The following is a 23,093-nucleotide window of genomic DNA, read 5'->3' on the forward strand; positions in this document are numbered from 1 at the left end:
GGGGGCGCTGTGCCGGTCCATTGTGGTGAAGAGAGAGCTGAGCCGAAAAGCAAAGCTCTCAATTTACTGGTCGGTCTACGTTCCTACCCTCACCTATGGCCATGAACTTTGGGTCATGACCGAAAGAACGAGATCACGGATACAAGCGGCTGAAATGAGCTTCCTCCGTAGGGTGGCCGGGCACTCCCTTAGAGATAGGGTGAGGAGCTCGGCCATCCGGGAGGGGCTCGGAGTAGAGCCGCTGCTCCTCCACATCGAGAGGAGCCAGTTGAGGTGGCTCGGGCATCTATACCGGATGCCTCCTGGACGCCTTCCTCGGGAGGTGTTCCAGGCACGTCCCACCGGGAGGAGGCCCAGGGGACGGCCCAGGACACGCTGGAGGGACTATGTCTCTCGGCTGGCCTGGGAACGCCTTGGGCTCCCCCTGGAGGAACTGGAGGAGGTGTCTGGAGAGAGGGACGTCTGGGCGTCTCTGCTGAGTCTGCTGCCCCCGCGACCCGGTCCTGGATAAGCGGAAGACGACGAACGAACGAACATCTGTTCTTCTTCCGCAGTTTCCAAACAACATAAACTTGGTTTTATCCAAATTTAATGATAATTTGTTCATATCAAACCATATCTTAAGTTGACATAACTCTAAGTTGATTTCAGCCATAAGCTGATCCAAATTATCACCTGTACAAAAATATTAGTATCATCTGCAAACAAAACAAATTTAAGTACTTTAGAAACTTTACAGATGTCATTAATGTAAATAATAAACAATCTTGGCCCCAGTACTGACCCCTGGGGAACACCACAAACAATGTCCAAGCATGGTGACCGGCAGTCACCCATTTGCACAAATTGTTGCCTGTTGCTTAGATAACTTTCCATCCAGTGCAGAACTACTCCCCGGATGCCATAGCGCTCCAATTTCTTAATTAATATTTCATGATTTATTGTGTCAAAAGCTTTTTTGAGATCAATAAATACACCAACTGCCGATTTCTTATTATCTAAGGCGCCAGTGACTTCCTCTATCAATTCCATGACTGCCATTGCTGTAGATCTTTGTGATCTGAATCCATACTGACTTTCAGAAAGCAGATTATGTTTATTAATGAATGTATCTAGTCTACTCACAAATAATTTCTCCAAAATTTTGGAAAACTGTGGAAGTAGAGAAACAGGCCTATAATTTGTGAAATGGTGTCTGTCCCCATTTTTATAGAGTGGAATAACTTTGGCAATTTTCATCTTTTCTGGAAATTTACCCGATTGAAGTGACAGATTACAGATATAAGTCAGAGGCTGGATAATTTCCTCAATTACCTTCTTGATTATTGTCATATCAATACCATCACAATCAGTTGACCTTTTGCTTTTACATTTATTGACGATATCTATAATTTATTTTCCTCCCACAGCAGTGAGAAACATAGAAAAAGGATTTCTACTGATTAATGTTTCATTCAGAGCTCCAGTTGTTGTAGGATCAGGGATTTTTTCTGCCAGTTTGGGTCCCACAGTCACAAAAAATTTGTTGAAATTATGAACAACGTCATTACTCTCCTCCAATTTGCCATCATTATCTATAAAAAACTGCGAAAAATTAATTTTTCCCGAGTTTTTCTTGATAATATTATTTAATACATTCCAAATCCCTTTGATGTTTATCTTATTTCTATCTAATATTTTACTGTAGTAATCCTGTTTAGCTAATCGTAGAATAGCAGTTAATTTATTCTTATATTTCTTATATTTATTCTCCACCTCTAAAGATCTATACTTTATGAAATCTCTATAAAGTTTGTTCTTTTTTTTGCAGGCATTTTCTAAACCCTTTGTCATCCATGGAGCTTCTGAGTATTTGTTTTTGTGAGAGTACATTATTAATGGACCGTTTTTATCATATAATACTTTAAAGGTACTTAGAAAATGTTCATATGCTATATCAACATTACCTTCTTGCAAAACAGACTCCCAGTTGTGTTTCAGTAAATCATCTTTGAAAGATATGAGTGATTCCTCTGTTCTTACTCTTTTAAAGTGTGGATTACTTTTATTCTTATTTTTTATATAGAAATTGTCACTAACAACAAAGACTGGAAGATGATCACTAATATGCTGAATAATTAATCCACTTATTGTATTATTATCTAAGATATTAGTAAATATATTATCTATTAATGTGGCACTGTTCAGTGTGATCCTGCTGGGTCTAGTGATTTTGGGAAAAAGGCTCAAACTGTACATGGTGTTAATGAACTCTTCAGTAGGTTTATGATTAGTTGAGTTAAGTAGATCAATATTAAAGTCCCCACAGATGAAAAAGACCTTCTGAGATGTAGCTGTGTATGTTTGCTCAAACCATTCTCTATATATTTCCATATTGGAACCAGGAGCTCTGTAAACACAACTGACAATGACATTTTTTGACTTTTCCATATATATTTCAACGGTTATACACTCAAATACATCTTTAGTCACTCTGGTCATGTTTTCTACTATTTTATACTTTAAGTTTTTATCAACATACACGGCTACTCCTCCTCCAGGTTTCCCTTCTCTGTTGATATAATTAAACTCATAACCTTCCAGCTCAAAGTCAGCCTCCTTCTCATGACTGATCCAGGTTTCAGAGATCGCTATGATGCTGAATGGTTGTTTAAACTGACTCAGACAGTCTTTGATGCTGTTAAAGTTTGCATATAAACTTCTGCTATTGAAATGTATGATTGAAAGCTTATTATCTACTTTAACTTCCCTGTTGTATTGATCCGTTGTGTAGTAGCAGCAGTTATCAACCATATCATTAAAGAAATTGTTATCTGGATCCACATCCACTTCCATGTCCTGACTTTTATAATCCGTATAACTGAATGTCTTCAGCTCCAAGTTATCGGCACTAACAGTTGTAGGTGTTAGTGTTGTGTTCATAAGTGAAGAAGAAAGAGTTCCTGTAACTTGTGACATGCTGAAGTGAGTCGTGCGTGATATCACCTGTGCTCAAACGCTCCTCAGATAGTTCAGTCATATTTATCCAACTCCGTGATGTCCCGAACGAACAGAACCTTCGCCTCCTCCGGTGTTCCGATCAGCTTAATGAAGACTTTACAGTTCGTGGTCCACGTGGACTGGATCTTCTTCTGTCTCCTCAGGAACCGGGCCTTCCTTGCGATGTCGGCGTTTTTCTTGGTCAGGTGCTCGTTAATGAACACGTCTGACCCCTTCAGCAACCTGCCCTGTTTCAGCAGAGCAGATTTGTGATTCCGGTTGCTGAACCTCATGATGATTGCCGGTCTGTCGTTGTTACCTCGTCTCGGGAGAGGGTGGCATGCTTCCACGGAGTCACAGTCCAGCTTTATTCCCTTGGACAAGAGGAAAGAGGCCACCTGTTCCTCCGTGGACTCCGTCACGCGAGGTGACGGCTCACCAGCCGGACAGGGCCCTGCCACCGCTCCGGCGTAAGAGTGGGGCCTGACACGCAGTCCGGTGATGATCACTTCGTTCATCCTGGTGTACTGTTCCAAATCTGCCACGCGATTCTCCAGAACGGCGATCCGCTTATCCTTTTGTTCATTAAGAAATCGCAAAGTTTTCACCTCTTCAACCAAGTCCAGGATGTACTTTTGCTGGAGTCGGATGGCCGCGGTTTCTCCAGAAAGAAAATCCAATGCTTTCCTTATCTCCTCAAAATCCTCCCACGCTGGATTCTTCTTCGGGCTCATGTTCGGGATCAGTTCGGGATCAGTTTAGATACACCCCTTTCTTAACTAATGTTCTCTAAAAAACCTTTGAGGCTTTCATAGAACAGTTATGGCTGCATTGCGTTTGAAATGCACACAGGTGGATTGTGTTTGCTGCACAGGAATTTATTTTGGAGCATTGAATTTAAAGTGACTATGCACACCAGACTTTGTGTTAGTCTACCTGGCAATATCCCCATAAAATACAATTAAGTGAGTTGTTGTGTCATGGTAACATGTAAAAAAGCTCAAGTGGTATGAATGTTTTGGTAAATGTCTGTATATTTCCTGACAGAAATAGCATAAGCATAGCTCCTTAAATCATTCAATAGCCTTATGTTACTTTGTTTTTGTGTGTTCTTAGAGCACTACCAGTGAGAAAGACAAGCAGATTCTCAAATCCTGAATCCGATCAAGCAGCTCCTCATTGAGATTCAGCACATGCACTAAACATTTCAGTGCAGTCAGGCAGTTCTAAAGCAGCTACTCACTTTCCAGGTATCCTGTATTACATCACACGCTTTATTTAGTTTCGCTGCTGCCCTAAACGCCTGCTTGCATTTTGAAGCAGTGGCCTTGTCAAACATTATAAAGCCATCCAGAGGCTTTTGTACCATTAGAACCACATTAACCCTGCAATAAAATAGAGTAAGAGTGTGATTAATGCAGGAAAAGGGGTACACCTAGATAAAATCCAAAGGGTTCAAATTTCTATCCTCAACTGTTATGTCTACATAGCATTACCTGCGGAGGACAGAACTCAGACATTGTTTTGTATAGTCACAGTTTGACAAGGTAAACATGCTAATTAAATGACATGACCCCAAAGCATGCATATAGTCGGTTGGATGGATACATAAAACATTTACAAGCTTAGTGATGCTTGATAGCTAGCTTACTGCTCTCCACAATAACATAGTAAAATAAACCGGAATACAGCTTGTCTGTGGGGGGTCTTAAGACGAAACCAAATATTAACCTTTGGGATGGCCAATCTCTCTGCTTTTTCTGGCCCATCCTCTGAGTCGGAGCAGGCATTCTGCTCTGTGGGGATGCGGGGTCGATGGAGCGGCTGGACGTTGATCTGGGTGCTGAGGAGGCTGCTGACAGCTTTCAGAGAGCTACAGGTGTTCGGGGGCAGGGAAGGATCTGCCAGCAGGTCTGAGATTAAACCATGAGCCTCTCCCATCACCGCGATGTCCACCACCACGCTGGTGCCTGAAGACTGGAAGAAGGAGGAGAGAAAAGTTGAAAAGCTGTATTAAGTGCTCATTTAGGTAATGGAACAAGGATTTTGTTTCTTGAAAAAGAGAAAATAGGTTCAACAGCAAACTTTGAATCAGTGTGCCTGACTGTGTGTTTCTGTTCAACTTCTTTACAGTCCAAGAGACACAAATGTATCAAGCTTGTTGTTTCATTACATGGTAGCAGTGGGTTAGTACAGAGCAGATAATGACAGCATTAAAAGATCTCCACTAAAATCCATAAAAATAACTAAATATCCAGCCCCATCAACAGTGCCCCCAGCTGTTACAGACTAAGATTCTGTCAAAGGTCAAGTCTTTGTTGTTACAGCAAAGTATTTTCTCTTTAGAATGTGCTAATGAATTATTGTTTAGCTTATATCTCCTCACATCATATCACAGTTTATGATTAATATAATAATAATGTCAAGTTTCACCAAAAATTACTCAAGAAATGGAAGTCACTAAACAATGGTTCTGGACATGGTAATGGTAGGGCCTTTGTCATTCTTATGTAGATAGAAGGCAACAAGTGAGGCTAGAGGTTTATATTCGGTAAAAGTATTTGAATCCTGCTCACTTGCAATTATGTGTAGTTTTGTCTGATACATTGTTTTTTTCTGACAGGAAACACCAGTTCAAATAACTGAGTGCAAACAGTGCTATAACAAGCCTGAGTAATATTAGCCTATTTGGTCTCTTTCTCATTGTACACGCCTGCACTTTCACATCAACGGTACCAAAATCCTGCTGTAGGTCCTGTGATAACATTTGGGGTTCTTGGCAACTTCTTTTAGCATTTTGCTGTTCTCATGGTAAACTTGACGGCCAGATCTGGGCTTGTTGACAGTTTTGAATCTTAATTTATTCCTCATCAGATATGCAATAAATTTTGAATAGCAATTTAAAATGCATTGCCTTCAGATTTTATAGCGTATTTACATTACTTGAATATTTTAGCATTGTTTAAATTATCATTAAATGTCCATGTGTCCAAATATGTTAGGAAAGCACACACGGTATCACACAGACAAACAAAACTAACACGTTAAAGATCTTAAAAGATTTAAAGACAATAACTATGCCAAATGCTTTCTGTCTCTTATAAGTATATTCACAATTTAACCAATTAATTTGCTCAGGGCGGAAACATCGCAAATTCTTTTTTTAAGGTATGTGATTAACTCAATGAAAAGGTTTTGATAGTGTCTAATTGTGATCTTGGTGTCTTCCAAGCAAACTACTCATTGATAAAGAAAAAAGCAAGCAGAACAACCTGACATAAAGTGGTAAATTATGTGTCTCATGCAATATACTTGAAATATGCTGTGGAACATACAGCAGACAACTATAACCTGCACTACCTTTTCTGGGCTATATAGAAGTGCTCCTTCAGTGCAATCCAGACAACGGCGTTGTTCCATAAAGTGATGATACGCTGAAATGATCCAGAATTAAGAACACACAGTGTTACAAGGAGTTTTTCCATAGGAGATATGGCTTCTAGTTGTGACTTGCTCCAAATCAGCCTTTGGGTAATCCTGTAGCTCATAAATGGATAGACGACACGTCTACTTTATTTCTGACAGTCTAAATATGTTGACATGCGCACGAAAGATTCTCTCTCTCGGTTGTTTTACCTATGCCTCCTTCTCGCCAGAATGACGCAGACATGTGTTGGTAACACTGTGCCAGTTTGCACCTGCCTTTCAAATGCACTAAATACAGATGCAAGATCAGTGACCACAGTCTGTTTCAGGTTTCATAAATCACATTACGGGTGCTAAATGATGGCATTTGCATATCCTCCTCCCAGTATTTTGCACATTCTGACAATCAGCATATATTCTGCATATTCATGAACGCAAGCATACTAAATAGATTGCGCCTGCTATTTTGCTCATTAAATACGCAATCCTCAGTACACCCGGATAGTATATCCGCTTTGCGTGCACTATCAAGTTTGCACTTGTTTTTATACACGCAAACCTTTTGTACATTAGGCCCAAAAAGACAGCTGTTTACAGTTACCAACGCTAACTGCGCTAAACAGGCTCATCACAAATACAAGATTCTTAAAATTGCTTAAGCCAGGTGTGTAACACTTCAGAGCCTGGGCATGTTTTAGATGTGTCCCTGCTCCACAACACAGCTGACCGCGATAGGATTCCAGCTGTGTGTTAAGAGTGATCTGATCTGTTTGGAAGGACGTCAGGACCGCTGCGACCTCAAATCAGGGACGTCCAACTTGTTAGATTGCCTTGGCCCGATATCCTACTGTGTTGGGTTTCCCCGAGGACAAGTGAGTACTCGACCTGCTGAATGTGACGTATAGCCAATCAGAAAGCAAGGTGACAGAAGCACAGATAGGAATTACTCTGAACTCATGTCTAATCTCAAGAGGGTTTGCTCTTTCTAGATTTCCCATCTGACATCTGAATGTTCATGAGTGAAATTTGTTTGTGTGTGGTGTGTTGTGTTGTGCTTGTCATATGGCTGAACACTGCACACTGTAGGACCAAACCTGTTATATCTGCGATTTTTGTTTTTTATCGTTAGGTGCGGGCTCTCAGGTTTTGAAAATCGAATTTTAAAATTTTAAAATCTTGAGGTGTGAACCAGGCATTAAACTGTCAACTCTGTAATACTTTTCTCTTTGTTTAAAAACATTGTAAAACACTGTTGTACAGCCACTCCTCTCCCACACACACAGTGTGTTGTCGCCTCTGCTCATTGCATCACAACATCATGAGCATAAACTCAACTCCTTGGTCTCCCTCTTGTGTTAAAGCGTGGAACTCAGAGAAAATCTGACAAGTCAATGTAAAAAGTTAAAACGCCAAAAAGTTGTTGTGCACATCAGTACACAGTATAAGATTTATCAACATATCCAGTGTTTTCTAAAGGAAAAAAATGGATGGTAGAAAGTTCCAGATACATCAGTGACTAACAAATCTGTGGTAGCCATTAGGTCAAGATCATGTGTGCCATCTGCCTTTTACTACAGGCATATTTTTATTTGTTTCATAATTTTGTTTAAATATAGTTCTAAGTTTAAGTAAGTGCTACAATATAGCGGCAATTTCAATAGTGAATTTCTCAACTGTGAGATCAATAAAGTATATATTATCATTTGCTAGTTATGTAACATTCAATACTAGCAATTACCTGACAGGCGGCAGCTAGTAGCTAGTTTGTTTTTACTTGCAATAGGATATGAAATATCCAATCAACTCATCTCTAAATTGGACAATTGTCAATGTTTTCAGATGTCTGGAACCTTAACTGTTAGTCCTGGTAGTTATAGCTATAACTAGCTTATAGTACACTTGCTAAGCACATTCCCAGGTTTGAATATGGATCTGGAAACATCTAATGGTTCATTTATCATTATAATTTCAAGAAGCATGGCTTTCTTCATGCAGCAATAATTTTTTCAAGTCCTAAAATAACAATTCTTTTCTGGTTTCTGCTTACCATTACATTACAGAAAATCATAAATGAAAGTAAATTGGAATCAGCTAAAATTAGTATTGGCAGATCAGAGTGTTGTGAAAACTGGATATTAGAAATTAATCACAAAACTTTGTCCATTACATCTCTATATTAGTTGTGTTTTTATTTATTGAAAAGCAATTAAACTAAAATCTGTAATTAATACCTTATTAAATAAATCAAAACATAAATTATAATGTTCCTTTTATTTATTCAAGCTGAAATAGGCATCATGCCAAACTTATAACACTCAAAAATCAAAGCCTGTTTTCCCCTCTTCACTTCTGCTCTTTTCCTGTATCTTTCTGCCGCTCTGAGCCAGCTCTTGAAGCGAATGAGCTCACATGATCAGTCCATCTATAAGCCTCCGATCTCCCATCTGCCTGCTCCCCCCCAGGGCAATGAAGCTCAGCGACTGGCAACAGTCTTTGCTTTTGTCACTTATTTTGTATGTGTTCCAAACTTTTCCACTGCCTTTGTAATGACAGTTGTAATTTTTATTTCTCAAAGTGCAAGTTTAGTTCCCCCTCTCACGTCCACATAAAGCATTACAGTTGTGTAAAGAGGAGCAAAAAGGGGTATAATATTAGAACCGTCTAATCTTTCTCCAGCTAAGATGACATAATTCTCAAAGTTACTTTCTTTATGCAGGATGTACGAGCTTTTCAAAGCTCATGTTACAATTTGAGAAATGATCGAACTATGCAGCTTCTTGGAAAAGCTTGGGTCTATATGTGTGCATGTAGAAGGCTGCATGTGTCACCTCAACCCGAACAAAATCCATTAGACCACTTCAGAGCTTTATGACATCCTGCTATTGTGACATTCAAATATTACCTGGCAGTAATGGACTCTGTGCAGCTAATATCATGGGGAAAGTGGGATACTTGGATGGATTTATGTGTGTCTATAGACACCCGCCCACTGATGCTCATAGATTTTGGTGTTGCAACTGTTTTACGACAATTTGCCTGCTGTTGTCAGATGTTACGCGACCCCATTTTTTAAAATCTAAAACAGCCTGTAATAGGTGTGTGTCCCATTTTGTCAGTGCTTTCAGAACAACATTTAGCTGACAGAGGGTCACTGAGCACTGCTCTGATAGTCACAGTGGAGAGACAAGGCGAAGGAGAAGGTTATTGATCCCTCCCAGCATAAAGACCCACAGGATACAGCAGGGGAGTTATGGTCAATGAGTGAATCAACAGTGGAAGGTGTGTGTGTTTGTGTGCACGCACAGGCATGAATGTACCAGAGGTGCCTCTTGGGATCAGTCTACCAGGCTTTCAGGGTAATACAGTGCATGCTGCACACAGAAAGTTGGGTCATAATCCCACAACAAATGTGATACACTGTAACAGAAGACAATATCAAACGCTGGCCTCTGATGTACATAGATAAAGAAAATAAGATTTGTGTATATCAGGCTCCTAAAAATAGAAAAGCTGATTTGGATCTTTTGTCAAGCTACAGCAACAACATCAAAAGGTACACCAGCATGGATTTATAGTTTAGTCTGGGTTTTGCTTTCAGGCTGGTACAGACTGAGGGTCTCAAAACATGACAGTTTTGAAAACAGTGAATAATTTAGCATTTTCTTTTTTTCATGTTGGACATTATTTATACTCTTTTCAATAATCAATGGAAAAATCTGAATTGGTGTTACAGCAATCCTACACCTGTTGTAACTGCTGCTTTTGCATGTTTTCACTGGTATTTTGACAATTTCTCATTGAGGATGAGCTCCAAGTCTTTCAGGTAGGAAGGTCTCATTGCCATCACCCTCAGCTTCAGCTCCATCTACAGATTCTCTATCAGATTCAAGATGGGTCTCTGGCTGGGCCACTCCAAAACCTCAATATTATTTCCACTTAGAAGATATATGTTGTTAAAATGAAATGATTACTTTAAAGCTAAACTAGCAGTGGTGTGAGTAGTTTTGACAAGACATATATGGAATTTTAATCAAGATCTCTGGGAAACCTTTAAATCCACTTTTCTGTTTTTTTACAAATGGAATATAATGTTCACAGATTACAAACTATGTTTAAAAAAATCTGTTATTAGGTTAGAATGATCCAGTTCAAATTTTCATAATTTGTTATGTTATATAGAATTTGAAAATATTCATTATTTTTAGATTGTTTAGAAACAGGGGTAGGGCTTCAGGGGCTGCATCCTTCGAAGGACCTGGTCTATGTAGGCTGGGTCTGCAATGAATCATGGGATAGGGTGGGCCCTGAAGGATACACCGAAGCAATTCTTCAAATTTGGGGAAAAGAAGGATGCATTTTGTCGGCTGCATTTGTCGGTTTCGAATTTGGATAGGGCCTGTCACCTCGCTGTGACCTAATCGGCCTACAAATGGCCTTTCAAAGGATGAAACCCCTGAATTTGAACCCAGTTTTAGCTAAAAATATGAAATATGAACATAAATACCCCCAGTTATTAGGGGTCCTTTCCTTCCTGTCTTATGTATTAAAAAATATTTTAGTTGTAAAAATTTAGTTTATTAAAAGGCACTTCCTTTTTAAAACCCCATATCATTTAGTTTTAATGTTTGCTTAAGTTTAACCAAAAATGCATATCAAAGTTTGAAGGTTTTTGTTAAGAATGTATTCCTATGCATTTTAAGTATTAATAATCTCACTCTTCTTTTTTTACTTCTCTGATACTACTACTACTACTAGTTCTAATGCTAAAACCACTCCAAAAATGCCCCTTATTATGTTTTTACAATAAGGGGCTTCTACTTTACTTTCACTGTACTTTCACAAGTACAAAAAATGTTTTAATATTTCTGAAACCTTTTCAATGTAAAATGATCAAGGATCTAAAAATGTTCAAATTTTACCCTAGATGTGAACAACCGCAGTCCAGAGCAGATAAAACAATCGCTTCAGTTTAACACCAAGCAAAAGTAGATGCTAGCTTTAGCATTGTTAGCACCAAGCATTTAGCTCGCCACTGTCTTCCCTTAAAAATTGTGTAATCTTGTCAGTCACTCTGTCATTGTTTTCTTTTTCTACCATCCAGATAAACGATTTTAAAGTTGTGGAGGTTGTTTTATGTTTTTAATGCTGACTCTGTCAAACAACCAGATAAAAACTCAAGAGGTATGTCACATCCTACTTCAAACCAAAACGTAAATAACATAGTGCTTGACATCATTTTGACAAAAATACTATGGTATATTTTCCCGAGATCCCTAAACACCTATAAATAACAACAACAAAAGCCATGCCCCTTAGTCTGACATAATTCCTCATTTGTAATGTTGTTTTGTTTTATTTACCACTGACATGAACTATAAACTGCAATGAACCCCATGCTGCGATTTTTACCACATTCATATAGGGATGAAATCGCTACGGTTTTCCAGATTTAGTATTTTACAATTCCCTACAGTTAGTAAAAGCCATTCAATGTTTGAGGTAAAACAATCAACCCTGATTGTGATATTGACACCTATTCTGTGAGTGTGCTGGAGAGCCTGAGCTGCTGGATACTTCTCACTCTATTATGCGATCAACTGCAAAGTGTGTGTGATGTAAATTTTGAGAGCTGCACCCGACTTTTAACAAGTCTTTACCAGGGGTGCAAAATGTAGAAAACGTATGTGTTTGGTGTTAGTAATTTTAGAGCTTGCGCCAGAATATTAAATAAGAACATGCAAGTAGTTGCAAACAACAAAAAATTGCTACAGTTTCATTTCAGTGGCATTAGTATTATTAAGGCAACATTTCAGGTTAAATTAAATACAGCAGTCTTCCAAAATATAAAAAATTAGGAAGATATGAAACCAAGGTTCTATTATAAAACAACTCTAAATAATAATGGCAAAGGCAATCACTTATTTCTATAGTCCTTCCGTAGCTCTTTTTTGTTTTATCTTCTACTTCCCCCATCCCATATTTCCCTCTCGACCCCAGCTCTCTCCAGAGAGGCGGTTAGAAAGTATGTAGGCAGATTAGGCAGAAAGGCAGATGGGGGGAAGCAGAGAAAGAGAGATAAAGAGAAATGTAGTGACAGCCATGGTCAGTCAAGTGAAAAGGAGAGCAACTCACTCCAGGTCACCAGCTGAGCTCCTCTACATCGTAAGAGTAAAACTGCAGTGGACAGCATTGTTCCTTTTTGTAGAAAGCATGTAAACATTTTTGAGCTGGAGCAACTCACGTCTGTGAGACAACTCCTCAACAAATACATCTATTGATTTATTATTAATATTCCCAAATAATACAGAGACACGGGCCTCTTTGAGATTTTTCCTTTGGAGAAGAGACAAAATTTTTTTTATATCTTACATTTTGCAATTGTCTATTTAAGTTTGGGTAAAGATTAAGAAGGTATGCTAACCTTGTGTTGGAATCAGATAATTTTGAGCCATAGTTAACACATAAGCCCTCATTATGCAGACTTCTTAACAAATAAAAGACTACACACCTAAGAACAATAGTGACACTGATTCCCCTCAGCAGTGTCATCCCTAGTTTCTCAAAGGTGTAATTGACCTAAAAACTACAAGCTTAATTTAGACTCAGCTTCAAGTTGTCCCATTTAAACCATCTCATCATCACTGATTAAATTGCTTTTACACACTCTCCCTATACACACTCACTCAGTCAAACCAATCCGAGAAAACAGCTAACATTTAAGTTGAATTAAACCCATACTGAACCTGTCTGAGAAGATGTGCATTTTCCGGATGTCGCCCCATGGTACTAGCTGAGTGCCTCCGCTGCATCATTTGTGTTTGAACTGCTCAGTCACAAAGCTGCAACCGATTCCTTTAGATACACACAGTAATTGGCTGTTGACTAACTCTAACTCATTAAGAAATTTATAACCGAAAGCTGCAAACATTTAGTCAAGCAATTCCTTGCCGTCTCCAGCTATCCTCTGACTTTATCCTCTCTTCCCTCCTCTGACGCTTCATGAACCTCCCTCTGTCCTCTCACCCGCCCCTACCTCTCTCATCTGCCAATTACAAGTGTTCAGTGGGGTTTAAGGATGAGAAAACCTGGAGCACTTAGAAGGAACTTGCTCTAAAAACTACCTGGTCACCAGGAAACAGCAAGACAAAGATCAAAATGTCTATAAAATAGTTGTTTAGGCGTCAGTTGACCACAGTTACACTGTGGCTACTACTTGTCAAACGTTTCCTGTATCTTTGGATGATGCATGACAACCAGGCAGAGACAGAGAAGTGTTATTCTGTATCAGGAAACTGACAAAGTCATTGATTCACAAACAGTACAACTGAATTGGAGTTCTCTTGTTTGTTAAAGCTATAGTTGCATGCAAAGCATTGAGAAAATGTAGTTTGTTTTACAGAGTTTGATTGATTTTGTTGTTTTGTTATCTAAAAAGCATTATTTTAAAGGCCAGATATCAGTAATCTTTAGCCCAAATGGCTGTTTATTATATTTATAGAAAATAAATCCCTAACACTTCCCCATTCACTTAAAAACTTAATGTTTTCAGGCACATACCGAAGTAGCAAGAGAACCATCGGGTTTTAGTAGATTTCCAATCTCCAGGTTTTTGCAAATATAGCTGGTGATATATAGATTTCTCCTTTACAACTATATACACTTTCTACAATGACCAACTTATATTCAGAGCTATACAGTGTGGCAACATTTTTACCCACTTCTTTGTTTAAAGAAACAAGTATTGAAACAAAAATTGTGTCTATTGATGCAATAACCTACCCCAGACTTGATACTAAAGAGAAGTATATTGGCTAATAAACTTGCATAATTAGCTTGCCAAGCCAGCACAGCTTTATTATGTATGTTTATTCGATGTTTACTTTTTATAGCTGTTTGGTATTAATTTGTATGTAACTGTGTTTTTTTTTGTGTGGTGCTGATGCTGGAAGCCACCTTGTGTATTTCTTTGTATAATACATGCAATGACAATAAACATCTTAAATAATTTTCCATGTATAAATAAATATTTAGCTACCCAAAATGCCATCCATGCATGCACATTTCAGATATCAATCTTTCAAAAACAAATGTTGTCCCTTCTGGCGCCAGATTTCCAAAAGTACATTCTTCCAAGTTGGAATGAACAATGTGAATACCTGAAATAGAATTGTAGCAGTAGAAATGTGCATTTCAAATATACGCTATACTACTGTAATTAGTCACTAATCTCATTTTAGACCTTCAACATGATATATTTATGAAGTCATTCTGAATAGGCATAGATATTCTCCTGCCTATTTTCATCCAACTCGGAAAGTAAAAAATACACTTAAGTATGTAAAATAGTAAACACAGCCCCCGCAACCCCACACGGATAAGTGGGTAGAGACAATGGATGGATGGATGGATGTATATAATGACAATATACAAATATATATTTAAATATATTTAAAATTTTGTAGGTTACAGACAGGAAATAAGGATCTCTGTTGCTGTTAAAAGTACTTTCTGAGTACAATAAGAAGGCCTATTTGAGAAGCCAACAAACAAACATGCAGTAACTGACACATAAAGTTGATGATAATTAATTTTGATAAGTGTTTGAGGTTTAAATTTTTGAGGTCAAATTCACCTCAAAGATTAAAGATTTAATCTCTGTTTTGGAGACCTTAAAATAAAGATTTTTACTATTCAGAATACTGTTTTGGAGACTTTATACTCCTGACTGGTATAAATGGTATTTTTATCATGAGGAATCTGATTATTGACATCTAGAGAATATAATGGTATATAGGGGTGTGACTTGATTTTATGTTACAGTATCCAGTCATGCACTTCCTGATCTTCCCTTCTTCGCTCCACTGACATGGGATGTTTTCTTAGTTTATATAATATTCCCATTCTCTTAGGCACATGATCTGCAGATGGATCTGGAAGCATTTTAACAGAAGCCAGAGCTTCATCCACCTCCAGATTCTGTATGGTACAGTTTTGATTGTAAAATCACTTTTTTTCATCTTCTTTCACTGTCCCTTGTTAACTGAACCCCTCCTCCATCCTCCTTCCATCAGCCCATCTATTAATAAAACAAGAGCAGCCACTTCTGATGAAGACACAGAAAAGGACACATCACCCATAATGCTGGAGGGCTGATCTACATACGCCTCTGCTATCTCCTTACCCACTACAACCCTGCTCTGTAAGCCCTCTCCACAAATATGTAAAAGAAAAAGAAGCGTGATTTAATATGATAATCTGATTTCAACAGGCTGATAATTATGTTACACAAAAGCTTTGAGATGCAGAAATATTTCTCAAAAGGTACAAGAGAGCTAATTTAAAGATGTAGCAGGAGACAGCTCGAGGTCTCTCAAGAGTTGATGCATGAATCAAATTGACTCTTAAAGACAAAACAAACCTCCTGCAATGTGACAGGAGTACTGTAAAGTGCACACTCCTGAACTATATGATGCTAACAGCTGTTGTAGTGATGAGGACCCGAGCATTTCCCGCAATTCATACAAAATCAGGCACAAACAAAAAAAGCTGTTGTTTTGTAGCATCAAGTGTTTAACTTTTTTTTTTAATGTTTGTTATGACTAGCAATAATGCATGTTATATCGTCCCTATTTAGCTGTAGTGCAAATTATAAGATACAAATGCAAAAGCAGGATAATATAATCCAAATCAAAAGGTCAAAAAACTCAAAACAAGTCATTCCATTAAAATAAATACTTCTTAGAATAGTTTTCTGGGTGATTATGCTAACAAATATTTTTTGATTCCCAGGTTATTCCACAGTTGTGGAGCCCTTATGTCTCCAGCCCTGGGGCCTGGTAGCAACAGATGGTGTGCAGATCTGAGAGCACAAACAGGAGGGTGACGGGTGAGAAGGTTGATAGCATCAGATGGGGCACCAAAACTCAGTGAATCGCAAATCCACAATCAAATTTTCAAATCAGTCTTTATTCAAATATGAAGACACTCACCAGCAGTTATTATGACACATAACTCAGATAATCGATATTATTAAATTAGGTATTTCAAACATTTAGTATATAGTTTAAAAAGTGAACTAGATTTGCCTTCAGTAAGTGGGCTGTTTTGCTCCTAAATGAGAAATGTTCAAAATGGGGATTATTACCTGATATGGATTTTTTCTCAATCAGAACAGAATTAAATACCCACTTCAGAGGGGAGGTTGTTTCCCTAGCTTCCCCAGGGAGAACTGTAGCCCAGTGTTTTATTTACTGATCAATCCATAATATACAGGAAATATCACAGTCTCATTTGTCTCCATGTTTAAAAATCCATGTCTGTCAAATTTCGTATAATTTCCAATCTCTGTAAACGCAATTGCATAAAATTGGACAAGAATGTGGTTGCCTCAGGGTTTGTCTTGTTATTTGACAACAGTAAATAATTAACATTTATATGGTCCAGTTTATAGTATTCTAAAACCACACATACACGCAGGATTTAAATTTTTATTTGTTATTTGGCTGGAGTCTGTTTCAGCGGCCATGGGGTTGCTCCTTAGAGAAGTTTTACTGCCCTGATAATTTCAGTGATTCTACAGTTCAACTTTGTACATGTCATACTAGAGTACTAAGAAAATGTTTGAAAGAACACCTAAAAGCCAGACACTTACAGTGGTCTAGATGACTAGTTCTCCAGGTTTTCTGAAGGTTTTTAAAATGAATTGTTGAGGTAGAAAAGTTGTCTAAACCACCAAACCACCAAAGAGTGGTACTAGGCCTTTGATCTATTTGTACCGGACCGTGGAGCAATGAATTATGTGCAATAAGTATTCACAAGCGGAGTGTGTGAGAGGTTTTATTATGAAAAACCAGTAGGGGCCATCCGGTCTAATGGTATGTTGTGGCTTTTGTGGTTGTCAAAGTTGGCAGTCTGAGTTAATAACGAGGGAATGGCCTGACAGTGGCATCGTCATCCAGTGAAGATGACTTAGCATTTTGAATGGCAGATGAGATAATCTGTCTAATTCAGTGGATCTGTGTTTAATGTTAATGCCCAAGGACTGGAGCAAGGTTGTCTGGAGGAATGAAAAAAAGGAAGAGTGCTGAATCACGCATCACTCCGTTGTACTCAATTTGAAATGCTTTTCAGCTATTCACTGTTTGGATAATACAATATTAAAATAACAATGCAGTTGTTGTACACCGTCTCTGTCTCCCTTTTGCAATCACTTAGGCTTTCATCTATCCCACGGTCTATCAAATCTTCTTCTGGGTATGCTGTGCCGTCCCTCGACAGCCTCCATAATGGCCGAACATGGTTCTACTAAAACAAGCTGGAAAAATCTGTAAATTTAACATAATCTTTTACAGCCTCAGCATTCAGTTATATTTATACCACTACTAGTTTTACTTGTGATAACCAGCACGTGTACAGGTCCTTCTCAAAATATTAGCATATTGTGATAAAGTTCATTATTTTCCATAATGTCATGATGAAAATTTAACATTCATATATTTTAGATTCATTGCAAACTAACTGAAATATTTCAGGTCTTTTATTGTCTTAATACGGATGATTTTGGCATACAGCTCATGAAAACCCAAAATTCCTATCTCACAAAATTAGCATATTTCATCCGACCAATAAAATAAAATGTTTTTAATACAAAAAACGTCAACCTTCAAATAATCATGTACAGTTATGCACTCAATACTTGGTCGGGAATCCTTTTGCAGAAATGACTGCTTCAATGCGGCGTGGCATGGAGGCAATCAGCCTGTGGCACTGCTGAGGTCTTATGGAGGCCCAGGATGCTTCGATAGCGGCCTTTAGCTCATCCAGAGTGTTGGGTCTTGAGTCTCTCAACGTTCTCTTCACAATATCCCACAGATTCTCTATGGGGTTCAGGTCAGGAGAGTTGGCAGGCCAATTGAGCACAGTGATACCATGGTCAGTAAACCATTTACCAGTGGTTTTGGCACTGTGAGCAGGTGCCAGGTTGTGCTGAAAAATTAAATCTTCATCTCCATAAAGCTTTTCAGCAGATAGAAGCATGAAGTGCTCCAAAATCTCCTGATAGCTAGCTGCATTGACCCTGCCCTTGATAAAACACAGTGGACCAACACCAGCAGCTGACACGGCACCCCAGACCATCACTGACTGTGGGTACTTGACACTGGACTTCTGGCATTTTGGCATTTCCTTCTCCCCAGTCTTCCTCCAGACTCTGGCACCTTGATTTCCGAATGACATGCAGAATTTGCTTTCATCCGAAAAAAGTACTTTGGACCACTGAGCAACAGTCCAGTGCTGCTTCTCTGTAGCCCTGGTCAGGCGCTTCTGCCGCTGTTTCTGGTTCAAAAGTGGCTTGACCTGGGGAATGCGGCACCTGTAGCCCATTTCCTGCACACGCCTGTGCACGGTGGCTCTGGATGTTTCTACTCCAGACTCAGTCCACTGCTTCCGCAGGTCCCACAAGGTCTGGAATCGGCCCTTCTCCACAATCTTCCTCAGGGACCGGTCACCTCTTCTCGTTGTGCAGCGTTTTCTGCCACACTTTTTCCTTCCCACAGACTTCCCACTGAGGTGCCTTGATACAGCACTCTGGGAACAGCGTATTCGTTCAGAAATTTCTTTCTGTGTCTTACCCTCTTGCTTGAGGGTGTCAATAGTGGCCTTCTGGACAGCAGTCAGGTCGGCAGTCTTACCCATGATTGGGGTTTTGAGTGATGAACCAGGCTGGGAGTTTTAAAGGCCTCAGGAATCTTTTGCAGGTGTTTAGAGTTAACTCGTTGATTCAGATGATGAGGTTCATAGCTCGTTTAGAGACCCTTTCAATGATATGCTAATTTTGTGAGATAGGAATTTTGGGTTTTCATGAGCTGTATGCCAAAATCATCCGTATTAAGACAATAAAAGACCTCAAATATTTCAGTTAGTGTGCAATGAATCTAAAATATATGAATGTTAAATTTTCATCATGACATTATGGAAAATAATGAACTTTATCACAATATGCTAATATTTTGAGAAGGACCTGTATTCACAGAGCAGTCTGCAGGGAGAGCTGTGTCTGTTGTTCCAAGTGCATTTTAAATGTCTTCATATGGATATGTCAGTTAATTTATCATCACTATTTCTCATAAAAACAATAGTGTGTAAAGGTTTATAGTAATGCATTGATTAAATTCAAGACTCATTTTAAAACCGCAATGTAAAATACAGTAGATGAAAAACAACCTAAACCTAAAACGTTTCTGCAAATACCTTTGAAGAGTTCTGATCATTTTCTTCTGTGAAGAATTTATTTTAACCTTGCTATAAAATAGCTTTATTACTATAATTTATCATAAACAAAAAAACAAAACAAAAGGTCATTGACTGTAGTTAATCAAAGCCTTTGGCAAAGTTGGGAATACAATAAGTAGAGAGGCCACACTAAGCTAGTTTTATAAACTTAAATTTTATTCATATAGCACTTTTAAATATATCTGAAGGTGATCAAAGTGCTTTACAATTAACCACAAGATAACAAATCATAAGATGATGATATAAAAACAATAAAATTGCAATAAAATAGCATAAAAAGACTGAGTAAAATTAACCAAAATCAGTTGACTGAAAGGTCAACCCAAATGCTCCTACTGAAAATATTTTCAGCCCTTTAACTTTTTCACATGTTGTCACTAACAGCAACACAAAGCAGTGCATAATTGTGAAGTAAATGTAATGCATCCTTTTTACAAGTTTTACAAATACAAACCTGAAAAGTATGTTTGCGTTTGTATTCAAACCGCCTCAGTCAATACTTTGTAGAACCACCTTTCAGTGCAGGTATAGCTGGAAGAGACACACATTTTTGGGTTTTTCTCTTCCCAATATGTTGTGTACTATATTTATCCTTCACTCTTTTTCACTTTGTGTTCATTTGTAATTTGAAAACAATCAGGCAGCTTTTGAGAAAGAACTGAACCCAAACCATCCAAATCTGGTTATTTCCCATTGTGAAAATTAATTGTTTTGCCTAACCCAGGCAATTATATAAAACTGCATATTTCTGACTTCAGTGCTTAAAACGTTTCCCACCTTTTCAAATTTTTGGTAAATTTACTCAGAGCTAAAATTCAAACTTTATCCGTCACCCTCTAAGCAGTTGAGTGCTTTCTGTAACAGGCTGCTGTATTTCAAATCTAAAATTAATATAGAGACTACTAGACATTTACAAATGAATGTTTACATATCTACTAATGCGCTCCCGTCCACACAAACTCCCACAGCGGCACCAACACATAAGGGTGCACTGAGACACACATGCTCTGTGTCACGACTCAGAGTATGGAGTCCGAAAAATCCCAGCAAGCCAGACCCAAAACCCCTACTGGTCAGCAACTGTTCTTGCTAGATCCCAGCTGAGGCAGATAAGAGATAAAGAACAGACTAATTATATTTATGCAAATGCAGTAGACTAACACAAAAATATTATTCGTCATGATCACACTAACCTGACTGGAGTATTTGATGCCATGGAAAGAATAAGAAATAAATAAAAAAACATTAAATCTATTCTGTCCTCATACAGTTTTGCTTCTTCTGTTTTTCATATCACCAAACAAATGTTTAATTCAAACAAAGATAACTTGAGTGAACACAAAAACTATCCATACCAACCTACACATGTGAGAAAATATAACTGTCCCACTGTTAATTCATGAAGGTACTGATTGACTACCTTTTATTTTTTGGTTCAGTTTCACTAGTCACACCCAGGCCCGATTACTGCCAGACCTTTAGAATCATGAAATCCCTTAAAATAAACCTGTCTGACAACACGAAGAAGCGTAAAGTAACACTAAATGCAACACATCATGCCCCAGTTTAATAAAGTTTAACAACAGATGAGAAACTAAGACATCTATCAGTCTTACAAAGCCTTTTTTTAACGTGTCCTGTCTGGCAGAGTAAGGTAAGGTAAGTTTATTTATATAGCGCTTTTCAGCAACAAGACACTCAAAGCGCTGAGTAGCACTCAGAATTGCACGGTACTTATGAATGCAAGATGTATTTAGTGGCAACTACAGCTCAATATAGAACATCTGTGTATCTGCTAACATCTGAATCCAAACACCTGTGGGTGTAAGTGTTAGCACGCTTGTGTATATAAGGATTTTCCATTAAAAATATGCAATAGCAAATGTGAGGAGCCACAGATCTGCCCCCCTGGATCCGAGACAAACACGGAAGAGATCTGACAAAGCCATTTTTAAAGGCACCACATTGACAGCCATTATCCACAAATAGAGAAAACATTGAACAGTGGTGAACCTTACCTGGAGAGGCCGGTTTACCAAAATTACTTCAAGAGTGCATTGATGGCTCATCCAGGAGGACAGAAAAAAACAAAATGAATGTCACTCTGGAGAACAATCGCTCACATATAGCACTTTTTATCCTCTGATCAATAAAATGTTGACTTGTGCCAGTGTTTTATTTTTCCTTGAGAATTTTAAATGGGAATTTAATAAATGTTTTAACAACAAAAAACCCTATTACAAATCCTATCTTTGAATGTTCTCTCAAATAGCTGTTTAATCACTTAGAATTAGCTGACAACAGTGTCTAAATTTAGCTGGTAAAAATTCTCAGTCATTCAGGACATGGTAAATCCAAAAAAGGTTAAGAAACAAAACGACTGGACTTCAATTCTTGTAAATGATGACGTTTCGGTCTTTAAGTACTTCCTCAATTTGAAGCTAGTGAGAGAAATATTCCAAACATCCTAAACAGCTTGGAAGATTGGAACTTCTTCTTCACTACCTTCAAACTGAGAAAGCTCTTCGTATGAAGAGCAAAATGTCATCATTTACAAGAACCGGAGCCCAGTTGTTTTGTTTTTTAACCTTTTATGGATATCTAAGTTTAACTATTTACAAAACCTTCCCCTACATTAACTGAGAGATGTCAAGGTAATGCTGCTTTAGTCATGTCGGGTCAGTGGGTGGTTCAGGTGGTTTTTTAGTCTTAACACTTCAGACTCACGCAAATAAATTTCCCAGACCTGAAACCATCCTCAAAATGTTATGAGTGCATTCATCCCTGTATGTGTTGCTGTTTGGACATCATCAGATCATCCAGGATGGATATTAGTGCTAGGTGTGAGTGTTAAGCGAATTTAAACATACTATAAAAGTTTTCAAAAAATATTATTTGGAAAAATAAACTAGTTAAAAGGGTTGTTGGTCATAATGCACCATAAAATTAACCATAAAATATAGCTTCTCAGCGCCAACGTCTAATAAATGTCAAGCATGGCAGTGGAGGGAAGATAGTTCAGCCACAGGACCTGGGAACTTTGCAGTCACTGAGTGACCATGAAGTCCTCTGGAAAACAAAGTATTCAAGAGGCAAAAATGAGGACCTAATCTTGCAGCTATAAGGTTTGAATTTTGCTATGCAATAGGACAATTATCACAAGCCAATACATTTTTAACAAAAAGACTAAAAATGAAAAGGATCCAGGTTTTTCAATGGCCCAGTCAAAGTCCAAACTTCAAACCGATTGCAGTACTTATACAGGAAATTCAAATAGCTGTGTTTAAGCATATGTCCTCAAACCTCAGAGAAAATAAGAGATGCTATAGACAAATTCTTCCATTATGATAATGGTTAAAAAGGTCATACAAAACAATGTTGTTGCAAATGGTGCATGA

At 38.2% G+C, this 23,093-nt stretch overlaps 1 protein-coding gene across 1 annotated transcript in view; it reads right to left on the minus strand.

Moving 5' to 3' along the window:
• The window catches only part of LOC124884138 (cGMP-inhibited 3',5'-cyclic phosphodiesterase A-like), a 115,177-nt gene that overhangs the window by 35,481 nt on the left and 56,603 nt on the right, over nt 1–23,093 (minus strand). The window contains exon 2 of the mRNA XM_047391833.1: nt 4,711–4,956. Within this exon, the coding sequence (XP_047247789.1) occupies nt 4,711–4,956 (246 nt within the window). The remainder of the gene's footprint in view (nt 1–4,710; nt 4,957–23,093) is intronic.

Source organism: Girardinichthys multiradiatus, chromosome 18 (genome assembly GCF_021462225.1).
Source record: "Girardinichthys multiradiatus isolate DD_20200921_A chromosome 18, DD_fGirMul_XY1, whole genome shotgun sequence".
In the NCBI taxonomy this organism is placed as follows: domain Eukaryota; kingdom Metazoa; phylum Chordata; class Actinopteri; order Cyprinodontiformes; family Goodeidae; genus Girardinichthys; species Girardinichthys multiradiatus.